The following is an 18,310-nucleotide window of genomic DNA, read 5'->3' as shown; positions in this document are numbered from 1 at the left end:
CAGTAAGAACAACTTGACATCTTGGAGCGCCTGTTAGCTTGTATCACATATGAATGCTAAACTTCCTCATTTAAACCTGCAATAATCGATATCAGACCTCATAACCAATCCTGAAGCTAATGTGGTCTATGTGGAGATTTCATTGAGACATAATGATATAAACCAACATCCACACAACTTCAGCTGTGTTGCTGTTTTCACCTCTTTTCTAAAGCTTGTTTCTTGTTGCTCCTGAATGAAGCTCCTCCCGCTCCGTTCAGCAGCTTTCAATTTTTTAAAAATTAGCTTGTCTCTTCCCTCGCTGTTTAAAAGCGGCGCTCTCCCCCTCTCATTCCTGAAAAAAATATCGTAATGGCGGAATTGATGAAGCGAGCGAGTAAACTTGTTACCTCCGCCAAGGAGGTTATGTTTTGTTTGTTTGTCTGTTTGTCAGCAGGATTACGGAAAAACTACTGGCCCGATTTTCATGAAACTTGGTGGAAGGGTGTAGCACGGGCCGAGGAAGAAGCCGTTACATTTTGGAGCGGATCCGGATCCGACTCACGAACAAGCAATAATAGCACGAACCTTGGCGGAGGTCTGCGCTCTCCGAGTGCCCTTCTAGTTAAACTAGTAAACTTGTTAAACCAGTAAATTTGTAAACTGGTAAACTAGTTAAACCAGTTAACCTGTTAAACTAGTAAACTTGTTAAACCAGTAAACTTGTTAAACTAGTTAACCGTTAAACCAGCAAACTTGTTAAACTAGTAAACTTGTTAAACCAGTAAACTTGTTAAACCAGTAAACTTGTTAAACTAGTTAACCGTTAAACCAGTAAACTTGTTAAACTAGTAAACTTGTTAAACCAGTAAACTTGTTAAACCAGTAAACTTGTTAAACTAGTTAACCGTTAAACCAGCAAACTTGTTAAACTAGTAAACTTGTTAAACCAGTAAACTTGTTAAACTAGTTAACCTGTTTAACTAGTAAACTTGTTAAACCAGCAAACTTGTTAAACTAGTTAACCTGTTAAACCAGCAAATTTGTAAACTGGTAAACTTGTTAAACTAGTAAATTTGTAAACTAGTAAACCTGTTAAACTCGTAAACTTGTTAAACCAGTAAACGTGTTAAACCAGTAAACTGTTAAACTAGTAAACGTGTTAAACTAGTAAACCTGTTAAAACTTATTAAACCAGTAAACCTGTTAAACTAGTGAACTTGTTAAACTAGTAAACTTATTAAACCAGTAAACTTGTTAAACTAGTGAACTTGTTAAACCAGTAAACTGTTAAACTAGTGAACTTGTTAAACTAGTAAACTTATTAAACCAGTAAACTTGTTAAATTAGTAAACTTGTTAAACCAGTAAACTTGTTAATCTAGTAAACTTATTAAACCAGTAAACTTGTTAAACCAGTAAACTTATTAAACTAGTAAACTTGTTAAACTAGTAAACTTGCTACCTGCCTCTTCACTTGTCATTGTGGGACATGTGACCTTCAGCAGGACAAAGATCTGTCAAAGTGAGTCAGTAGGTACGGTTAGCTTAGCTGTTAGCCTTTATGCGCGGTTTGTCCTTTGGGGCCTCCGTAGTCCAGCAGCTTTGCTGTGCTTTATTTACAAATGTGTTGCGGTTTCTGTCACCCTCTAGTGGCCAGAAAATCACTTAGTGCAGCTTTAAAAAGTAAAAATATTTACTTTAATTAATTCTGTGTTTTTCCTTATTTATCCAGGGAAAGTGTGCTGAACTTGGATTCACACGGCTCTTTTTCAGCAGCTCCTGTATTACATTCATACAGTAACACGCATTCACACTAGCAGTACAACCACAATCCTCTACTGTCAGCTAGAGCTGAACGATTATTGCAAACTGTCCAGAATCTGAACTAGTTTGTGTTTGTCTGGTTTCTAACCAAAGAGTCTCCAGATCAGACCATGATCCACTTTTAACTAAAACGTTTTCAGGATTTTCCTCTCTAACATCAGATGCTCTCTGTCAGGTTTCTCTGCTGCTTCTCCATCTGAACTTTGGTTTTGGTCACATAATGCACACTGAACATTCAGACGCTGTGATTGGTCAGGAGTGATGGAAACACTTCAGACATCACACCAGAAAATACAATATTGTTGAATTACACAATTACTGGAAACAAAAGCGCAATATACAATTTTTTTATGACACCAGGCACTTGGCCTTAGCTGGTCCGGTCCGGACCCCGTCAAGGTGATGTTTCATAATGGCTCGGGTTACAGTGAGAAAAGCCTCGTTCACATTTTCACCAGTCAAAGCGCTGGTTTCTATGAAGGGCATCTCATGCTCAGTGGCCAGCTCCTGCAGAGGAGAGAGAGAGAGAGAGAGAGAGAGAGAGAGAGAGAGAGAGAGAGAGAGAGAGAGAGAGAGAGAGAGAGAGAGAGAAGAGGAACAGATCAGGAATTAATTTTCTTGACGTCTTTTCCCCACGTCGCAGCCGAGGGCATCACGAGCCAACTTCAGGTCAGTCCGTCGGTCCGTCAGTCAGTCAGTCAGTCAGTCAGTCAGTCAGACAGTCAGTCACACAGTCAGTCAGTCAGTCAGTCAGTCAGTCAGTCACACAGTCAGTCAGTCAGTCAGTCAGTCAGTCAGTCAGTCAGTCAGTCAGTCAGACAGTCAGTCAGTCAGTCAGTCAGTCAGACAGTCAGTCAGACAGTCAGTCAGACAGTCAGTCAGACAGTCAGTCACACAGTCAGTCAGTCAGTCAGTCAGTCAGACAGTCAGTCAGACAGTCAGTCAGACAGTCAGTCAGTCAGACAGTCAGTCAGTCAGTCAGTCAGTCAGTCAGTCAGTCACACAGTCAGTCAGTCAGACAGGCAGTCAGTCATCAAGGCTTCATCAGATGGCCTCCAGAAGGCGTCCTTGGCTAAGAGATGCAGCGTTTTCCGTATGTAATCAATCCCATATAGAAGCCCCTTCCACACATGAATCCGTTTTAAGTTTTCCAGTAAAGCTATCAGTTTCTGTTGTTCACACAACACATGCCTTTCTGCTTTTTTAAAGACCCCATGAAACGGCGTCTTTACTTCCTGGATTTGATGTATTTCCTGTTGAAACAGGATGTTGGGGCGGGACACAATGCAGGGTGGGATCATTCAAAAGTCTAAACCTATGGAGTATGAGTCAGGGAGAGAAAGGGAATTTTATTTGATATAAATATATATATATATATATTTACGCCTACCGGTGCAGCATGAGGTCACCATGAAAGATACTGTGTTCACACAATACTGGCAATACCATTAAATTCCACTGTTGTCATTTCCCGGAAATTACGCTTAACCGTGAGTCACTTCGTCCGCCCGGACTCAGAGGATCTCTCTTATTTCACCACCTATCCGATTCCACATTTTCGTCAAAAGTCCATTGTATAGTGGTTTGTATTTCTCCTCCTACAGTTCGACAACAGAGCGTCCTAAAGTTGAGCTGCTCATGCCGTTAATGTTACGGCATCGTTCACACAGACGGTTGATATGAAACTTTAGTTAGTCAGTTTCTGTCCTGGTTTTGTCCTTTAAAGTTAGTTTCTGTCCTGATTGTGTCCTTTAAAGTTAGTTTGTGTCCTTTAAAGTTAGTTTCTGTCCCGGTTGTGTCCTTTAAAGTTAGTTTCTGACCCGGATGTGTCCTTTAAAGTTAGTTTCTGACCTGGTTGTGTCCTTTAAAGTTAGCTTCTGTCCCAGTTGTGTCCTTTAAAGTTAGCTTCTGTCCCGGTTGTGTCTTTTAAAGTTAGTTTCTGTCCCGGTTGTGTCCTTCTGTCCTTTGTGACATCGGTTATCCTCTTCGCCGGGGTGGGAGGGTCGGCGGCAGGAGACGTGTCGGGGATAGGACAGCTGAGAGCTGAGCTGAGAGCGGAGCTCGCCGACAAGTCAGACAGAAGTCTTTCAGATGCAAAAATAATTATGATGCTAGCTATTATGGTTTCGATTTTAGAGCCATCTAAACAGCATGATGCAAATGAGGCCGCGGGCGGCCTATCCAAGTTTAAAGGGTTAAAGTTAGTTTCTGGCCTGGTTGTGTCCTTTAAAGGGCCCATATGGTGTAAAGCAGGACTCCCCTTGCCTCTGTGATGATAAAGGAGTTGGATGGTCTATCTAAACATGGTGAAAGTATCAAAACGCACGGTCGCCAACTAAATCCACACAATCCATATTAGAAAAGCGAGCCTCTAAACGAGCCGTTTGGACTTCCGTAACTTTGTGGCGTCACAAAGGTTCGCTCATTATCATTTCTGTAAGAAATAATAGACTAACAAAGTATTTTTTTCAAAGCGGTCGAGCGGTTGTCATTGTTTATTACCGGAGAGTTTTCCCTACCTGTAGCCGCCGGGCCGCGGCGTCTCACGTTTCACTCTCGAAACGGTTAGCCAATCAGAACAGAGGGTCGTTAATATTAATGAGCCTTACGGGCAGTTTACAGTACAGCGATTTATGATCGTCAACTGTACTCGCTGTACTATAAACTGACCTTAAAAGACACGGCGACAGAAACAGTCTGTTCTTGGTAAGGCTCAGAGAGATGCTGGAAAATGAACGTGTAAAAATGGATTGAGAGTGTTTTTGGTTCATGACACCACACACACAGCTTTGAATGGACAGAAAGACACAGAATAAAACTCTGGACAGTGGAGACTATGGGACCTTTAAAGTTAGCTTCTGTCCTGGTTGTGACTAGTCTGTACATATCTGACCTGAGCAGCAGTTCTGTCCACCACTCTGTCGGTTGTCAGATCGTTTTTGGTCCCCACCAAAACTTTGAAGGCGTTGTCATCACAGCGAGTCTCGATGTCCCACAGCCACGTTTTCAAATCGTCAAAGGTCTCCTGGGAGAAGGAGAGGGAATTATTATTATTATATAGTTTTCTGTTGGCTGCTGACACAACCCACCATCCTTCAACAAATGTTGTTCAATGTTGATTTCAATCGTTTTTCAAGTTTCTCATTTAAACATTGATGTGTACACACAGAGATACACACACACCGACACCGTTCTGCTTGAAAAGATGATGATGTTTTCAGTCTACTATTCAAATTATCGGGGGCATTTTTTTGCTCCCTCATTTTTAACTTAAAGGGCATTTTCTGAACTTTAAGTCCCCTTTAATTTCTGACCCTAACAAACCTGATTAGCCACATCGTACACTATGATGAAGCCATGCGTTCCTCGAAAGTGCAGGGTGTTGACAGCAGCATACTTCTCGTGACCAGAAAGGTCAAACTAGGGGAGAACACACACACACACACACACACACACACACACACACACACACACACACACACACCAGGATAGACAACATAAAGACACATCAGATTTCATTCCAGATGTTATAAACTGTTGTAAACTCTGCAAAAAGAAACATGCAGCATACAATAAACTTCTTTACACATTAAGATCCAGCACATAATGCAACTCTGATGTGTTTGTTGTTTACTTTACTGCCTTTGATTTATTCTTGTTTTATTGTTTGTAAAGCAGTTTGTAACCATGTCTGTGCTATACAAATACAGATTGTTGTTATTGTTATTATTATTATTATTATTATTATTATTATTATTATTATTATTATTATTATTAGTAGTAGTAGTAGTAGTAGTAGTAGTAGTAGTAGTAGTAGTAGTACTTGCAGTAGTTGTGACAACGCTAGTATTTGTTGAAGTAGTTACAGTAGTTGCAGTAGTAGTCGTTTATATACTCACAAGCTGCAGTCTGACCGTCTTCCCATACATCTTAATGAATTTATTAGCAAAGGAAGCTCCTATGGTGGGTTGGCTTCTTGTTGGAAATATGTCATCCTGTGGATGAAACAGCTATTCAATACATTGCAAAAAAGTAATGAAAGTGGCAACAAAAATAAAGGACTGACGAAAAGAAATGAAGGAAAGGAGGAAGGAAGGAACAGAGGGAGGAAATACGGAAGGAAAGAAAAAAGGAAAGAAGGAAAGAAGTCAAGACAGGAGGTATATCTACCACAAATCGGCGTAGCAGGCAGGACTTCCCAACAGCCGTGTCTCCAGCAAGAAGCAGCTTGAAGCAGAGTCTGTGAAAAACAGTTTGATGTCCACTTTAGTCTTTGTTCTGTATGTATTCTGCACAGTGTAATACATGCAGCATTTACAGTTAAAAATGTTCATTATTATGACATCAAACATTAATATGGGCGTTGACTTCTTGAATTTGATTAAATTCAAAGTAACATGTTAATACATCGTCTGATTAGGATCAAACATTCAATATATTGTCTCATTAGAATCAATCATGTTACAGTTTTTCTCAGTCGCTTTGGTACATTTCTCAGGTCAGAATTGAAATTCTCAAAACTACTTGTTCAACCTCCACATCATCTAGTCACTTGTGCACATCATAAAAGCAATTTCTCATTATTTTGAACAAATTGCAAATGCTTTGGCACATTCATGCAAATGATTATGTGCAATTGTCTGCTGTTTCCTACATTATCAATTGCTTATGTCATGTTGAATGAAATGTATTATACTGGTTCTCTGTTGAATAGTCTTACCCCCCAAAACATCTAGGCATTAGTTCATTGCATAAGTCATTACATGCAAAATGGTTGAACCAGTTGTCATAATCTGTCAAGCATATTTTCTATACATTTCTATTAGACTTTTTTTGTAAACGTGTCCTGAATTGATGAATTGCTCTCAGGTGAATCTTGACTTTCACTAATGAAGGGGAATGTGTGAAGCGTTAGATCAACCAATGATCAACCGGTTCTCTAAAATATCTCAGAGGTGCATCTCATGAACCTTCAGCTGGCAGCAGATACAGACAGAGCTCAACACAACACAGTGTTACAGGACAGGATCGTCAGGAGGTGTAGAAAGACCGCACTGTAACTCCCCATACAGCGCTGCATGTACAGTTCTGCCTAAGGGGTGTTTCCTATGTTTACATTTCTAATTTTTATTGTGCTTCATTTGTGCTATGCAGTGCTGTGAAACAGTCTTGTCTTTTTCTTTTCTGTATCGCAATGACATGGTCTGTCAACAAATTACAGTACAAACAGTAAAAGCGTAAATGTGAATCCTGTCCAATCTCTTGCAATCAATCTCCCACATGCAGTAATGTGTAACTTTGTACTGTTGAAATTGAAATATGCCATACATAAAAAGTGCAGCCTTGTGCATTTTCAGTCATTGTCATCAAAACCTTAGCCATAGTTTACATCAGAAATACTTACAGAGTCACTGTTATATTGACAACATTTTGACTATCTTGTTTGTAAACAATGACACAAGGACTTGTCATTCTGATGGCACTGACATGTTCACTGACATAAATATTTACTTTTGAGAGATAGACTAAGGATTTTGAGCAAGTTACGGGCTTTTGCAGGTAATCCATTGTGTGGTGCTGTTTGTACGAATTGTTTCGAGAAATGCACTTACTGTTTGGCAAATGTTAAGGATGATTCGAGAAATGTACCAAAGCGACTGAGAAAAACTGTAATATACCTTCTGATTAGGATCAAGCATGCTAACAGCCTGTTGTGGACTCTGAAGTTGGTGTTGGTGTTTCTCACTCTGTGTTTTGGGGACGGATCTCCTCAAGCCTGCTGGCATCCACAGACTCATCCGCCATCGAGGTTTGAGCGCTGGAAGAAAGGAAACCAGACTCTAATCCTTCTGAATGTTGGAACCGTGCCGCTCATTTGTCATGCAGTTTTTCCCACGGTGCAGCCAAGGGCATCACAAGGCAGATTCAGGTCAGTCAGTCAGGCAGTCAGTCAGTCAGTCAGTCAGTCAGGCAGTCAGTCAGTCAGGCGGTCAGTCAGGCAGGCAGTCAGTCAGTCAGTCAGTCAGGCAGTCAGTCAGTCAGTCAGTCAGTCAGTCAGTCAGTCAGTCAGTCAGTCATTCAGTCAGGCGGTCAGTCAGGCAGGCAGGCGGTCAGTCAGTCAGTCAGTCAGTCAGTCAGTCAGTCAGACAGTCAGTCAGTCAGGCAGTCAGTCAGGCAGTCAGTCAGTCAGGCGGTCAGTCAGTCAGGCAGTCAGTCAGTCAGTCAGTCAGTCAGCCAGGCAGTCAGTCAGTCAGTCAGGCGGTCAGTCAGGCAGTCAGTCAGTCAGGCGGTCAGTCAGGCAGGCAGGCGGTCAGTCAGTCAGTCAGTCAGTCAGTCAGTCAGTCAGTCAGTCAGGCAGTCAGTCAGGCGGTCAGTCAGGCAGTCAGTCAGTCAGGCGGTCAGTCAGTCAGCCAGGCAGTCAGTCAGTCAGGCGGTCAGTCAGGCAGTCAGTCAGTCAGGCGGTCAGTCAGGCAGGCAGGCGGTCAGTCAGTCAGTCAGTCAGTCAGTCAGGCAGTCAGTCAGTCAGTCAGGCTAATCCTAACCCAGAGGCACAAAATCAAAAGTTGGTCAGTGTATAGAAATGGATCTAAATGGATCTCTAATGCTCCTGATGTGACATCACATCCTGTCTGTCATGTGGAGATACAGACAGCAGACCAGCAGGCTGAACTCAGTCCACAGAGTCTCCCGCCGTGAAAACTAAAGTGAAACTTAACATTCCACAGTCAGTAACGGGGAAGTAACTCGTCTTCGCTGCCATACAGACTTTTACAGTAGGTGACGTCATCTTGTGGTATTTAAGTAACGTTAGTGGATTTAGGTAACAGTGTTGTATTGAACACACGCTGTGGGTCTGTACAGGATCTGTGCTTGTTAATCAAGATTAACCGGTGTTTAAAGATAAATCAGGCTGATAGTCTCCATGTCAAACCTGTGAGAAGTGTCCTCACTGAACTCAGGAGGACGTTCCTTGGACAGATCTGATTCCACTGACAGACAGTCAGAGAATACGGACTCACTGGTGTCCGTCTTCAGCCTGCAAGACAACAGACAAATAATCTGAGTTTGTGTCCGCTGTCATGACTGGATTTACTCATGATCCAGTTGCACTATGCTTTCATCATTATTTTGTGTTCTTGTACCTTTTAACATTTTTGACTGTCTGCATGTCTGTTCTGTGTCCTTGGGTACCATGAAAGGTGCTTAAAATAAAATGTATTACATCATCATCATTATTATTATGATTAGTGCCTCACCTGTGAGAACTGTCCTCTTTGAATACAATAGGAGGATCCTTGGACTGATCTGATTTCATGGACAGGAATCCGGAGGACGCAGACTCTTGTCTCTCCAGCTTCAGCCTGAAGCGGCCAACAGTCATGTAAAGCAGAACCACGCTTTATTTACACTTACTCCAACTTTATACCACACTGACTTACATCCAAACAGTCTGATTGGTATAAGACTGCTATCTATTCTTATTTTATCTTATCTATTTTATTCTTGTGTATGTTCACTACTCAGTTTGTGATCACAGCTCTTAAAATGCCATGGCAGGACGCAACTACACGTTGGATTTTTAATTTGTGGTCGACATTACAGGGCTTGGTTTGCTGTAAAACATGAAGTCAGAAGTTTCATCACTCAGTTCATGTGTGTTAAGAGTGAAGAAGCTGATCAGGAACAACCAAAGTACAGAAAACTACAAACGTGGAGTCTTGACGGCTTCAAACCAGTTGCTTCAAACTGTCAGGACATTCAGACGGTTACTGCCATATAACGTTAATGCAGTATTAACTGATTATTCGATTATGATTATTAGTATTCGATTCTATTGTTTGGACTGGTGAAGAACTGGTTTATAACAGCTCACCTGTGAACTCCCTCCTGTTTGAGTCCAATGGGAGGCTCCATTGATGTGTCAGTTTTCACTAGACAGTCAGACTCCCTGTTCTCCATCTTCAACCTGCAGGGGAACCAGGATTCACAAAACACTGACCCCATACTGCCCAAATACACTAAATAGCTCTCTCTCTGTGTGCCTCACACACACGCACGCACGCACGCACACACGCACACACACACTTTTGCCAAGTTCACATGCTGGTGGGAAAGTCCAACATCTGGGACTTGTAGGTCGGTGCTAAACTGTTGCATTCACGTGCTATTTTATCAAAAAATCAAACCTGGAAGACAAACAAAAAACAAACATGGACGTCCTGTACAGCTTTCGATTTCAGGGGTGATTAGACACCTGGGGTTTTGTCAGAGTTCTGAGAATGAAGTCAGAATTTTGAGTCTCAGAATTCTGAGATTAATCTCAAATTTTGTATTTACATTTTTCACATGTGGCCCCAATCCTCTTCTGTAATTTTGAGCTAATTCTGCTACTTGGGCAAAGTAACACATAGAAACTGGTATTGAAGATGTGTGTGTCTCCATGCTTTACAGCATGCCACTCAGGCTTTTCTGAGTGTGATATAGCAACGTCAAAGAGGACGACATTTGGAGGTTTCATCTTTTCACCATAGCAGCCATATTAGCTATCAATGTGCTCGTTAACATCCTTTATCTACAGGCATGATTTTCAATTTTTCAAACTCATCCTCAGAGGTGGAAAGTAATTAACCACATTTACTAAAGTACTGTACTTTAGTACAATTTTGAGGTTCTGGCACTTTACTTGAGTATTTCCATTTTGTGAGACTTTCTACTTTTTCCTCCACTACATTTCAGAGGGAAATCTTGTTCTTTTTCCTCCTCTACATTTATCTGCTGGCTGGAGTTACTAGTTACTTTGCAGAATAAGGTTTTACACGCAAAACATACAATAAGCTCATAAAATATGTTGCATTGTTAGAGTTTGAACTCCCCAACAGTATACGGAGCAGTTAGACCGACAACTTTAAAATACTTCTTACAGGTTAATGCTTCAATAATTTAACACTGACAGAATGAGGACTTTTACTTTTGACACTTAAGTACATTTTAGTGCTAATATTTATATTATTTTACTGAAGTAAACCTTTAAATGCACAACTTTTACTTTTAATTAAATATTTTTCCATTATGGTACTGCTGCTTTTACTTAGGTAAAGGATTTGAATACTTCTCCCACCACCGTTCACTCTGTGTTGTCTTAAGACAAGTTAAGAAGTCAACTTTCTGTCGCCTCCAACTGTCTGTAATCAGTTATTTTGTGTTTGTAAATAGCTCATAACACAATACAGGTGTTGTTATTGATATATTTTTGTGTTTCTGTTGTCAGACGACTTTAACCGAGAGTCGCAAAATGCTAATTTCTGTGCTGTTAGCATGTTGTGACCCAAATCACGTCTGTAACGGTGCAGTCGCCTGACAACTGAAACCGAAAGAGAGGTTAATGACAACACTGTTACACGCTGTTTTAAAAGTTGACATTTCGCTGACATAAAGGCTTCTTGGTGGAGCGCATTTATACCGAAGTTACCAGTCAACAGACAGTAAGTACAGGAAGTATCAACATGTAGATTTTACGAGGCTGGGGACGGAGTTACGTTACCTTTCAAACTTCGCTTCTTCCTCCATCTTGCTTCGCTGCTCTCCCGTCTCGCGCTTCAGAACTTCACTTCACTTCAGGTTGCTTCACAGCGCGAGGACACTCGAAGGAGGCGGCCCCGGAAATGGGACACAGCTATGCCGACGCTATGCTGCCTTCACTGTCTCCTCGGAAGCTCCGGCTTCGAGGTTGTTTGGTCACTGTTGTTTGATTCGGGAAGTCACCTTTTATTGTTTATTTTTATGTTGCTTTCATTTAAAAAAAAAAAAATGTTGCTGTCAATTTTATTCTTAATGATAAGAATAATAGTAATTATGATTGTTATTATTGTTATTATAACAATAATGTAGGCAGCACAGAGCTACTTTTGCGAATAATTAGACATGCAATTGATTTATTATCCATCCATCTCATAGCTGTCATGAAAACTTCAAATTGGTGTGTGTGTGTGTGTGTGTGTGTGTGTGTGTGTGTGTGTGTGTACAATATCATAAATACACAATATTAAACATTTTATATCTAAATTGTCAATTATCAGTGTGATAGTAGTGTAGTAGTGGTAGTGGCACTTCCCACAGATCACCTGTCAATCAAACAGTGTGGGCGGAGCTTGGATTTTCTGTTGATGCAGTTTGAGTTTCTCTTCTCTCTGTCTGTTCAGCCATGGTGGCTATCACTGCTCATGCTAACTACCCGGTTCTTCTTCTTCTGTTGATTCCAAACAAACCCGAAATGTAAAACGCATCACTTCCTGTGCAGCAGGAAAGCGCGACCAGACACCTGCTGTTTAGAACAGACAGAGGAGATTTATGAACTGGATACAGGTTGGATCACTGTTGAGTTATGGAAATCAGATAGAGAGGAGCAGAACAGACGTTCATTTAGATGGAAATGTCACAGATTATTCTTTAATGTTTACTTCTCTGCAGCTGTTGTTCCTGTTCTAGCCAGCAGAGGGCGCCGCTGTTCACTGCTGGTGGAGAGAGAAACCTGCAGCTGTCTGTTCAGAAGAAAAAATACACACACACTCACACACACACGGTGTGTGTCTACACATACCATCTACACTCAAATATGCACACACTGACACACACAATTATAAGCACACATACACACTCGAACACACCTAGATACACCATTCCTTCCTAGATACACACCCATATGTACTCCCACACAACACTACACACACACACCATCACATTCACATAAGTGATAAATCTGTTGTGATGTTTCCTAACCTCCATGGTAAATCTGAGTTACCATGGAGTTTTTATCTCCTGTCTTGTCCTAATTATTGCTGCTGCTCAAGCAGATTGTGTATCATTTAGTAGTATTTATGGGTATCAGTTTTGGTTGATATGAGCAGGAGTCAGGACCTTTGATGTTTGAAAGAAAATAACACAAAAAATAGCTCCTGCTGTTTTCCTATAGGGCTGTATTGCAGAAAACACCATGAAAGACATGAGACTGATATTGCAAGTTCACACACACATTCAAATTTAAGCCTATTTATTTATTTCAGGTTTGCATACAAACACACATTTTCTTCTGTGCCACATTTTATAAAGACACCTTTTTTTAAAATTAATTTCTCACTTTCACTTTAGAAGTACTCCTCTAATTCTTTAGCTAGTCCTCTAAGTAGCTGTAATCAGAATACATCGTTTTTTTGGGTTACATAACAGAATACAGTTTTATATATATATATATTTTTTATATTTTGTATTACTTTTGTTTACCTTTAGATTTTCTTTTTCTCTTAATTTCTATTTATTTACCTTAACAGGGCTGATTCCATGCCTGATCTTTAAGATTTAAAGACCATGTAAGACGGTGTGAATGTTAAGTCTGATGACCTGTGATAGACTTGGGCGATATCCAAAATTTAATATTGCGATACTGTCCCACCAAAATATTGCAATATACAATATTATCACGGGAGGGGGGGGGTTTGGTTGTTTTCTTGTATTTGATTTTATTTCTTCTAAATCATATCAAATTTCTAGTCTATTAATAATAATAATCATCATCATTATTATTATTATTATTATTAATTATTCAAAACTGCTGATTTTTTTTTTTTTCGATAATATCGAATATTGGCCCAAGCCTATGTGATACCAAAACAAACAAATGCACTGGATAGGACAAAATTGTAATAATGCAGTTCAATTACTATTATGTGAAAATGTGTATAATGTAAAAGAGTAGGCCTACATATGGAAATACAGTAAAGACTGTTAAAACAATAAAGACTGTCCCCAAACATAGCTTAGAGCCTATTAGTTACCATTAGTTTTACTTTTAGTTTACTGTGATAGCCTCTGTGTAAACTGGGCTTCTCTCAGCTGACAGGAGTGATCTGTAGAGGAGCAGAACTCTCCGTCCCGGGTCGGAATAACGGGTAAATCTTTCTACCATGGCTGTAAAACAGAAACAGATTTTTCAGGAACGGTTGACTTGCGGTGAAGGTACAGCCAGTGAAAGAGTAGATCAGAGCCCTGGTCTCCACGTCGTAAAAGGAGACCTCCCCTCCGTCGTAATCCACAAACACCCCGACCTTCTGCAGCTGCTGCGTCAGGTGCAGGACGACCGGCGGGTTGGCGTTAGCCTGGTAATGTCCCCAGTACAATCCCACGGTCCAGCATCCGCTTTCGGGGCTGAGGGAGACATTGACACCTTTCCTGTCGATGTGTTCTCTCGCCACTCCGACTTCCCACCCCGCCTGCCCTTCGACCTTAACCTCATAGTAGAACCGGCCGGAGGAAAACCCCTCCTTCCCCAGGACAAAATGGAAAAAGTCGAACCTCTTTGGGTTGTCGGGTACATTCCTCTTCGCGCCTCTATCCCTCACTTGTTTCCCGTCTTGTGAGAGGATGAGGCAGGAGTGCGCTGTGTCCGGGTCCAGAGTCACGTCCGCCGCATGCTGCCGCTGGATCTTCCTCAGCTCGTCCTCGAACAGGTTCTCCGGCTCACCGCTAGGGGTTTTCATCTGTTCCTCGGCTGTCTCGTTCTTTTTATCGACCTGATTGACTTCTCTGAAAATCTCCTCCATCTCTTTGCTGAGTGTCTCTTCCAGCTTAGCTACGGCTCTCCTCACCGTCTCCGCATGCAGGAGACTACGGTCCGTGATCTCGGAGCAGTCTTCGGTGTGTGAAGGGGAGGAGAGGGGCGGGAGGCTCTGGAGGAGTTGGAGGTGGTCGTCTGTGTTTGAGAGCTCCTCCAGCTCTTTGCTCCTCCTCTGGAGCTCAGCGATCTCCAGCTGCAGCTGTTGGATGAAGCCGTTGGCCTGCTGCTCTGCTGCTCTCTGCTTCTCCTCCAACAGCTCAACCAGCTTTGCCTTGTTGGTCTCAATGGAGGCCACCAGAGCAGAGAAGGCCTTAATGCTGTCTGCTATCGCCCCCGCTGCGTCCTTTCGACCTTGTGTTACCGAATGTTTAATCTTCTGAATCTTGAAGCATTTCGCTTCTAAATTCCACTTTATTTGCCTTTTCATCTTCCTCAGCCGAGCTTTCCTCTCCCCAAACTCTTGCTCTAAAGAGACAGTTTCATGCATCATGTGGTCGTCTTTCAAGCACATGGCGCAAACACACATCTGGTCTCTCCTGCAGAAAAACTCCATCACCTTGTCATGCTTCTTGCACACCCTCTCCTCCAGGTTCTCCACAGGGTTGATCAGCTTGTGCCTCTTTAATGCCGGGACTCTCTGATGAGGCTCCAGGTGAGTTTGGCAGTAAGAGGCCAGACACACCAGGCAGGACTTCAGGGCCTTGAGCTTCGTCCCGGGGCAGACGTCGCAGGGCACCTCCCCTGGTTCAGCAGGGGAGTCATCGTCACCCACGACTCTCATCTTCTTGAAATGCTCCACCACCTCTCTGAATCCCGTGTTGACTCGGAGCTCAGGTGTTGTGTGGAAGGTTTCCTTGCACAGCGGACACTGGCTGAGCTCACGGCCGGCCCAGTAGCCCGTGATGCAGGTCTGGCAGTAGTTGTGTCCACATGGAGTTGAGACAGGTTCAGTGAAGACGTCCAGACAGATTGAACATAGAAACTGGTCTTCAGACAGGAAAGTGTTGGATGAGGCCATGTCTAGAGGAGAGGAGAGGAGAGGAGAGGAGAGGAGAGGAAAGGAGAGGAGAGGAGAGGAGAGGAGAGGAGAGGAGAGGAGATGAGAGGAGAGGAGAGGAGAGGAAAGGAGAGGAGAGGAGAGGAGAGGAAAGGAGAGGAGAGGATAGGAGAGGAAAGGAGAGGAGAGGAAAGGAAAGGAGAGGAGAGGAGATGAGAGGAGAGGAGAGGAGAGGAGAGGAGAGGAGAGGAAAGGAAAGGAGAGGAGAGGAGATGAGAGGAGAGGAGAGGAGAGGAAAGGAGAGGAGAGGAGAGGAGAGGAAAGGAGAGGAGAGGATAGGAGAGGAAAGGAGAGGAGAGGAAAGGAAAGGAGAGGAGAGGAGATGAGAGGAGAGGAGAGGAGAGGAAAGGAGAGGAGAGGAGAGTAAAGGAGAGGAGAGGAAAGGAGAGGAGAGGATAGGAGAGGAAAGGAGAGGAGAGGAGAGGAAAGGAAAGGAGAGGAGAGGAGATGAGAGGAGAGGAGAGGAGAGGAGAGGAGAGGAGATGAGAGGAGAGGAGAGGAAAGGAGAGGAGAGGAGAGGAGAGGAGAAGAAAGGAAAGGAAAGGAAAGGAGAGGAAAGGAGAGGAGAGGAGAGGAGTCTTTAAATATGTTTTAGGGATCGATCACATCTACAGTTTGTTTTCTTTGGTCCAAACTATTGTGGAAATGTTAACTTTGTTGTATTTTTGCATTTGGTTCATTAAGGTTCACACTTCAATTACAAGTGAACCAGGGCTTGTAAACAAATGTCACATGGACCCACAAGTTCAACCAGCTTCAGGTCATTTCATAGAACTGAGACCGCACTCACAAAGGTGGTAAATGACCTCTTCCTTACCTCTTCCTTAGTGTTAGTTGTACTTGATTTGAGCGCAGCCGTTGATACAGTCGATCACAACATCCTTCTAAATCTTCTTGCGAACGACACCTACTGCACCTTCATGGTTTAAGTCTTATCTGTCTGATCGAACGCACAGTGTTCCTCACAACTACATCATCTCCGAATGCTTCAAAGTTAACTTCGGCGTACCACAAGGTTCAGTGCTCAGAAACTGCTGCATACAATTATTTTCCTCTGCTAAAAACATGAAACGGTGGTTCAAAACCATCATCTCAAATGAAGTCGATGCCGTCACAACTTCTCGTCATTGCAATATTTTTACATCAAATGTGTGCAACAGTTTAACGAGTCTGTGTCTGTGTTTGATATTCAAATTATTGTGATTTATTTCAAAATCTTTCCGGAACTCGAGTTCAGTTGTGTGTACTCGTGCACATCGGTGCGTAGCCCAAAGGGTGCTGCTGATTTCATGGGAAAAAGTATCATTGAACTGGCAGATTCACTGCACAAAAAGTACTGAGAGACATTTTCAGAAACAGAGGTCAACAGGATGAGCGTGAGCTTATCTATCTGCTTGTATAATCCAGTGATGTGGTATAAAAAGTTTTTTAAAAAAAAGGGCAACATTCATGAAGCCTCTTAAAGAATTAGGGTAGGTCTGTGAACAGTTTTCCTTATGATATAGAATAAGGGAAATGAAAAAGGAGTAGATGTAAGAATAGATCAGATATCACTTTGAGGTTCTCTGTGAAAACAGTGTTGTAAACATCAGATACAAGCAGAAATCACATGATTTATTTTCTAGTGTATCACCTCGGCTGAATTAGAGTGAGGAAAAAGCATTTCATTGCTCATATGTATTGGTTTTCTGGATGATGACATGATCTGGACAGATATCTAGTGCGTTGTGCCGCATAATCCAGGGCGAGCATTCACACAGACCAGTTCAGAAGTTTCTTTTTTATTTTTAAAAGAAAGCTAAAAACTTATCTCTTCACTTTAGCCTTTAACTAGCTATGACTTTCCCGATACAGGCCTTAAACTCTTTTATTTTTTTATTTTTTTATTTTTTTTTTTTTTCCCCACTTTGCTTCGCACTTATGCACTGCTGCACTTCTTTTAAAATTTGTATTTTACTTGATTTTATGCATCCTATGTACTCTATTTTTTAACTTTTTATTATTATTTTACAGTGGATTTTATTTTCCATCTTATGTTATGCTCATTCTATGTCTATTTTCATGTGAAGATGCATTTTATGTATTCTATTCTCCTCTTTATCTTATTCTCACTATCATTATCAAGTTTTATGTGAAGCACTTGGTGCATGTAATTTCTCTGTTGTAAAGCACTTTGAGCTGCATTTCTTGTATGAAAGGTGCTACACAAATAAAGTTTATTATTATTATTATTATTATTATTAACAGAATGACGCGTCCACTGATCCACACATGGTGACACATAGCATTGAAATTTTACAGCAAACTGCAAACATGAACACAAAGGAGCCAAACTTCACCTGTTCAGACGGGACTGCTGTCTCTCTGCAGAGAACCAGGGAACTGACCAGAGAGGGAAAGCTGAGGAAGTGATTTCCAGTAAGTTTCGTTTTTCCTGACTGCCTCTCCCCTCGCTCACCAAGCACGACTTGGCACAGTGAGATAAGGCAGGGAGGCTGAACCTGAACACAGCGCGACCAATCACAACACAGAGGCGTGGCCATTGGGTTACACTGTACAGGAACCTGAACGAGTGCTTTGCATTCATGAAAACTTAGTTGACACACCCAGCCAAACAATTTGAACCTTGAACGAAAGCATTCAGCCCTGACAGCACCTTACCACCGCTTCAAATCCATCCTTCCTTCTTCCCTTCCTTAAGCACTTCCCTTCAACCCTTCCTCCCTTCTCTCCCTCTCTCCAAAAGCAAAAGCTGAGATGTGTCAGGTTTCCCAAAAGCTTCTTGCCATGTTCAGCCTGTATTTAACAGCAGAGAGAGACAGGATAGATGCTATACAACTA

The 18,310-nt window shown here is 42.0% G+C and overlaps 2 protein-coding genes across 5 annotated transcripts; both read right to left on the bottom strand.

Moving 5' to 3' along the window:
* Positions 1 to 1,513: 1,513 nt before the first annotated feature.
* LOC139927508 (ras-related protein Rab-1B-like) lies at positions 1,514 to 11,429 on the bottom strand. 4 transcript variants are annotated; one of them, XM_071919673.2, is made up of 10 exons: positions 11,347 to 11,429; positions 9,679 to 9,771; positions 9,062 to 9,166; positions 8,737 to 8,841; positions 7,552 to 7,623; positions 5,976 to 6,045; positions 5,705 to 5,800; positions 5,130 to 5,225; positions 4,699 to 4,830; positions 1,514 to 2,312 (listed from the first exon to the last, which is right to left on the bottom strand). In XM_071919673.2, the coding sequence occupies exons 1-10, from the start codon at positions 11,370 to 11,372 to the stop codon at positions 2,154 to 2,156; spliced, it is 954 nt and encodes a 317-aa protein (XP_071775774.2). In that variant the 5' UTR covers positions 11,373 to 11,429; the 3' UTR covers positions 1,514 to 2,153. The 4 variants fall into 4 exon arrangements, with proteins under 4 accessions (XP_071775774.2, XP_071775775.2, XP_078140452.1 ...); XM_071919674.2 differs by having other exon boundaries at positions 4,756 to 4,830; XM_078284326.1 differs by lacking the exon at positions 5,130 to 5,225.
* Positions 11,430 to 13,487: 2,058 nt separating this feature from the next.
* On the bottom strand, positions 13,488 to 17,901 carry LOC139927507 (zinc finger protein RFP-like). Its single transcript, XM_078284339.1, has 2 exons — positions 17,809 to 17,901; positions 13,488 to 15,432 (listed from the first exon to the last, which is right to left on the bottom strand). The coding sequence occupies exon 2, from the start codon at positions 15,428 to 15,430 to the stop codon at positions 13,688 to 13,690; it is 1,743 nt and encodes a 580-aa protein (XP_078140465.1). The 5' UTR covers positions 15,431 to 15,432; positions 17,809 to 17,901; the 3' UTR covers positions 13,488 to 13,687.
* Between the last annotated feature and the right edge of the window lie 409 nt (positions 17,902 to 18,310).

This window comes from Centroberyx gerrardi, chromosome 6 (assembly GCF_048128805.1).
Source record: "Centroberyx gerrardi isolate f3 chromosome 6, fCenGer3.hap1.cur.20231027, whole genome shotgun sequence".
NCBI classification, from domain to species: Eukaryota; Metazoa; Chordata; class Actinopteri; order Beryciformes; family Berycidae; genus Centroberyx; species Centroberyx gerrardi.
The sequence above is the reverse complement of the archived record's forward strand: the minus strand, read 5'-3'. Positions and strand labels throughout refer to the sequence as shown.